Source organism: Nelusetta ayraudi, unplaced genomic scaffold, assembly GCF_046127955.1.
Source record: "Nelusetta ayraudi isolate G7.1 ecotype Tasmania unplaced genomic scaffold, CSIRO-AGI_Nayr_v1 ptg000181l, whole genome shotgun sequence".
Classification (NCBI taxonomy): Eukaryota; Metazoa; Chordata; class Actinopteri; order Tetraodontiformes; family Monacanthidae; genus Nelusetta; species Nelusetta ayraudi.
This window is the reverse complement of record NW_027466230.1, coordinates 421,180-426,345: the sequence shown is the minus strand read 5'-3', so window position 1 is coordinate 426,345 and position 5,166 is coordinate 421,180. Positions and strand designations below refer to the sequence as shown.

General features: G+C 39.4%; 1 protein-coding gene across 1 annotated transcript in view; it reads right to left on the bottom strand.

Moving 5' to 3' along the window:
* Window positions 1-877: 877 nt before the first annotated feature.
* The window catches only part of sv2ca (synaptic vesicle glycoprotein 2Ca), a 28,307-nt gene continuing 24,018 nt past the window's right edge, over window positions 878-5,166 (bottom strand). The window contains exons 10-13 of the mRNA XM_076015148.1: window positions 4,866-4,999; window positions 4,535-4,741; window positions 4,132-4,291; window positions 878-4,039 (exon numbers count right to left, since the gene is read on the bottom strand). Coding sequence (XP_075871263.1) covers window positions 3,856-4,039; window positions 4,132-4,291; window positions 4,535-4,741; window positions 4,866-4,999 — 685 coding nt within the window. The 3' untranslated portion in view covers window positions 878-3,855. The remainder of the gene's footprint in view (window positions 4,040-4,131; window positions 4,292-4,534; window positions 4,742-4,865; window positions 5,000-5,166) is intronic.

The window sequence follows — 5,166 nt, the reverse complement described above, 5'->3', positions numbered from 1 at the left end:
ACCGCTACGAGGCGAAATGATTGACGCCGCCGCGGCCACAAATCGAGAGGGATTAAGCACATTGGCCCCACCTGCTGGCCGAATAGTGGACTTCGCCGCTTCATTTATTGATAAATGGGACCGTCACGTCTGCAGCGCAACTCTCACTCTGACTCACACGGTGTGTACTGTTGGGGCTGTTCCAACAGTCAAATTTTTGTTTCACCTCTTTTCATGCTCGGTCAAATGTGTTTTAAATGTTCAAATGTTTGTTTGATTTATGATATTTGTCATTGCATTTGTTCAAGGTTTCTGTAAACCTTACAACAATTTTTGAACAAATGAAATTCTTTTTTATATTAGATATATTAGATGGATAGTTTGAAATCACAATATTAAAAAAAAAAAAAACACTCAGCATTTAAATGAGCAGTACCAAACTTTTACCACTGGATGGCAGTACTAAACTGACTATCAGATTAAATGACAATTCAAGTAGATGGAGTTTATTTTAAATATAATACGAGTTTCTTATCTACTATACTACTACTACTACTATACTACAAGTATTATAACTCTGTAACTCTTAACTGTAGCTAATATGTAATCGAGTTAAATCTTTCTTTATTATGTTACAAATATTTAAGTTCGTTTAGAACCATGCATTAGGTACTTTTATACCTAATTTCTTTTACAACATAGTAGGTGTTTTGCCTTTAGCATTTTTTTTTTTTTTTTTTTTAGTTTTAATGAATTCGAGTTCATTTTACTGACATTTTGCTACTAGAAAATGTTTTACTCTTGATACAATAAGAGTGCAGCTGTGTAAATCATGAAGGAAGTGAGCAATAATTTCCATTATAGGGTCAATCAAAGGGTGTGGGGGGGAAAAAAGTGTCCCACGGTTATTTGCCAGAGAACATAACTTTTTATTGTATATATGTTCAAAAGCAGCACAGTCTGCAACCCCTGCGTCTCCAGTTTCCTACATTTTCCACAGGGCATCATTTGGCAAATATTTCATCACATATTATCACACATATATGGACCTCTGAACATACAGCACAGCCATCATATGGCTGGCGAGCCTTTATGATGATACACGCGACACATCTCTACATACATTTGATTACTTCAATAAAAATGGGTGAGCATAACTTACAACAGTGATACATTCACATTTTTCCTCAACAAAAGATTTTAATATTGCCATTGTTTTCTTCCAGAATAATTACGAACACAAGGTTGAGCACAAAGGAAATTAATATTCTTACACACATGCAAGTTTGGCCCAAACTCTCCCACACGCACACTCACACAATGGAACAAGTGAATACGGGGCTTAAAGCCAAGGGCACACACAGATGTTGAACAGTACTAAAGCAGATGGCATGATCGCTTTGACAAAGCAGGAGACACACAAGCCAATCAAACACCTTATGCTTAATAACCCAAGTATTCACCAATATCAACTTTTTATATACATTATTTACAGTCATGCATCGACGACTCACGGTATTTTCCTTCATTCACACACACTCTCAAACACACGTACATACATAAACACATTTCCTTTAGGTTCTACCCCAAAACACACCTGACATAACATTTATGATTTCTCTCCAGTATAGCACAACAGGTAGATTTGTCAGTAATGAGTTTGAACCCATCCAACCATCCATCCTTCATTGGGTAAATATATAAATTATATATATATATATATATGACTATTCTTCATCAGTGCATAATTTAGAAGTATTTTGCAGTAGTTCTTTTTTCAAAAATAATAAAATTGTCACAAAATATTTCTTCCACAATAGCAGCGCACCTCACTATGTTTTACTCAACTATTTTACAAAATCGGAGAAAAAGCTGGGTCCATGGACAGAGATGTACATGTAGAATACCATTTTTTGTTTCCTAATAATTTTTTCCTTTCTTTTATAGCCTTAATAACCTGTTAAAACAGAGCCAACTACGGTGCACAAGCAGTCTCTTGCTGCAATCACGTATACTACAGGTGCAGAGGAAAGCGGAGGGACACTTGTTGTTAGTGAAAGAAACTGCAATCCACAGGCACAAGTTGAAAAAGGCTGAAGCAATTGAAGTTGACCAGTGTTAGATCAGAAATGGCAAGTGTCCATAACATCAGAAATCTTTTAGAGGTAGGGTCTATTTTGACAATGAAAAATGCGACAAGTTTCAAATATTCTTGACAGGATGCACCCAATCTTTGAAAAAACAAAAAACAAAATAAGAAATAAGAAATATATAAAAATGACAAATTGAATGGTGTAAAAGTGGAGCATGCTCTCATTCAAGACAATGAAAAGAGAAAGTTTGTCAAAATAAGAAAGTCAAAACAAAATTGAACTGAATTGTGTGATGTATATTTATATATGTGTTTGCTTTACACTAAATCTGTCCTGATGATCAACAACAAAAAGTCACTTTGATCATACAACAGTATGTAAAGGTGGCTCGATGTTCAGTTACTAATAAATTGTCATGGAAACCTCATGTTTTAATTTGGGATTTCAGGAACACTTGTGGAGAGGTGGACGCTCTGTGAAATAAATACTATCCATACAGGGATGTCAGACAAACAAGAATACATGAAAACAAAATAAATAAATAAATATAAATAAATCACACCCTAAAAAAGAACGCAAAGTATTGGCCACATATCTCACATATACGTACACACAACACCACCGTGATTATGTTTAGCTGTTTTCTTCAAACAGGGGTCCTCTGGACACCACATGACTCTGGGCAGACTGCTCCAGTTTCTGAAGAGGCACATTTTTAAAAAAGGCCATTCAGTATTTCAAAAAGGAAGCAGCACAACATGTCATCACCGACGTCACTGCCACAAGCAAGATCCAACACAAAGAAAAATCAGAAGCTCTTAGTACACAAACGCGACACGTGGAACTGGAGAACCAACGACGGGAAAAAAAATTACAACACAATGTCAAACATAATAAGCAGCCTCATGCCAACACGGTGTTGTTGGTACAAGTAAATACGGTTTCCTTAATATGGCCTTTTTTGATTCTCGGTTGCGTAGGTAGTGCAAAGGGCTTGGTGCACCATGTGAATTATCTAGTCTGAAAAGGTTGCAGATGTCAGAACAAATGTCACACTGAGCAAAATACAAATTTGTGTGTGAAGTGGAGTTCAGCGGCAGAGTGGGAGAAAAAGGTGGTCACATGGTGAATGTCAGCCTATTTTAAGACAGGTACACGTCACACATGAAGTAGAACCTTGTGTGCGTGTGTGTGTGTGTGTGTGTGTGTGTGTGTGTGTGTGTGTGCTGTTAATGTATTTATGACACTGACTTCCTGCCCACTGTCTCCAAGATGTCCTACGTACAGGTCCTGTGGGCCAGCCAGCTGTCACACAGCTGTGTCGTGTGACCGCTCCGTCTGATCATCTATTCCCCACCTCGTCACACAGCAGGTTGCCTGCGCTCATTACAGCTTGTTTTTCACTTTTCTCTCCATCTGGCTTGCCTTAATAAGACTGTATCAATATTAAGAGCTTTTGAGCTTTAACCAAGCATAGGACTCGACGTTTGCCGCCAGTCGCCGAAAGCCAAATCAGCTCGGAACCTTCTGACAATACATTCACAGAAAGGCTGAGCTCACTGTCAGCTAAAAAGAAATGGCATGGTTCTTAATTTGTGTGTTTGAGACGAAATGAGAGTGAAAAGGTTGCATGCTATCCAGCTGTATCTAATGTACGCACCAAGCCTCTTGTACACCTGGCCTGAATTCTCCCCAGGCCTCCTTCTGGACCCACCCAGTTTGCTATTATGTTTTTTTTTGTTTTTTTTTTAAACTTATTTTACCAATGTATGGCAGGTTATTTTTACATGAGGACATTTGCCATGGTGTCAGGTAACCGAAGTGCAACCAGGCCTCCGCCAACAAGCACAGACGAGGCCAGCAGGATGGGAATGGCCTTGGTGATGCCAACAAGAGACCCAAAAATCAGGTTCCCCAACACTGCAGACAGCTTACACAGAGCATTGCAGAACCCAAACCCTGTTCCCCTGGGGAAGGAAAACAAGAAAAATGTTAACAGGGCAAAACAGACTGAATCTTTCTAAGTTTGTCTCTGGCATAATGTATCTTCATGCCTCACCTCCTAACAGTGGGGAACGATTCTGTCGTGACCACATCCAGGGAGTTCCAGGCAGAGATGCTCAGGCCGTTGTAAAGGCACAACATGAAAATCATCATGGACTCGCTGGTGCCAAACCACAGGAAGAAGCAGCTGATGCCTGAAAGCACCATAGAGCCACCTGATGGGTGCACACGAGCAGTAAGAGCAAGTGTTAGAGTAAGTGATAGTGGGCTGAATTATGTTCAGATAAATCATGGGACGAAAATCAATAGCTGCTCTACTCCACTGTGCTGGATGACAGACACATGAACAATGATGGATCCATAACATAAATCCCTTCCACATCCCACAGTCAATACAAAAAAAAAATAAAACAATTACTGGAGTGCATGTGAGCCTTATCTGTGGCTTCTATTCTTACCCAACATGGACAGACGACCAATTTTGTCCATAAGCAGCGCAGAGACAATGTTGCCGGGCAGAACAGCCAACGTCCCCAGGAAGTTGATGAAGTAAACCCAGTATGCACTGTAGTCATCATCAAATGTCATCTGGCATCCCATCTTGTTGTGGGTGAAAGTACTGTTCACCACTTCTGTGCCATCTATCAACTTGGTTTCATCGATGTCTGGCCAAAGAATAGAAAATACAGTTTTGGTGTAATTAACAAAAAAGATCCACAACCGTAGTAAGGATTAACCATAGTGGCACAGTCTTGTCTAACAGTTTGTGAAACGTGTTGTGAAGCTCACCTGTGTTGAAGAAGAAAGCATCAATGAAGGTACAGTTACGGAAGGAGGAGCCCACTGATGTCACATCGTCAAAGAAGCAGTTTCGAAAGGTGGAGTTGATGAAGGTGACAGACTTCAGCTTCATGTTGATGAACCTTCAAAGGACACAACAGTCAGCACATGTCTATTGATTCAATGGCAGGGCAGATATTTTTCACGCCCATTAACCTGTCTATGTTTATGTTTAACAGCAAGGAATTCTTTACATAAATATTGACTAAATCCTCTGGATTTATATCATGTGATGATCTGGTCAATTGCC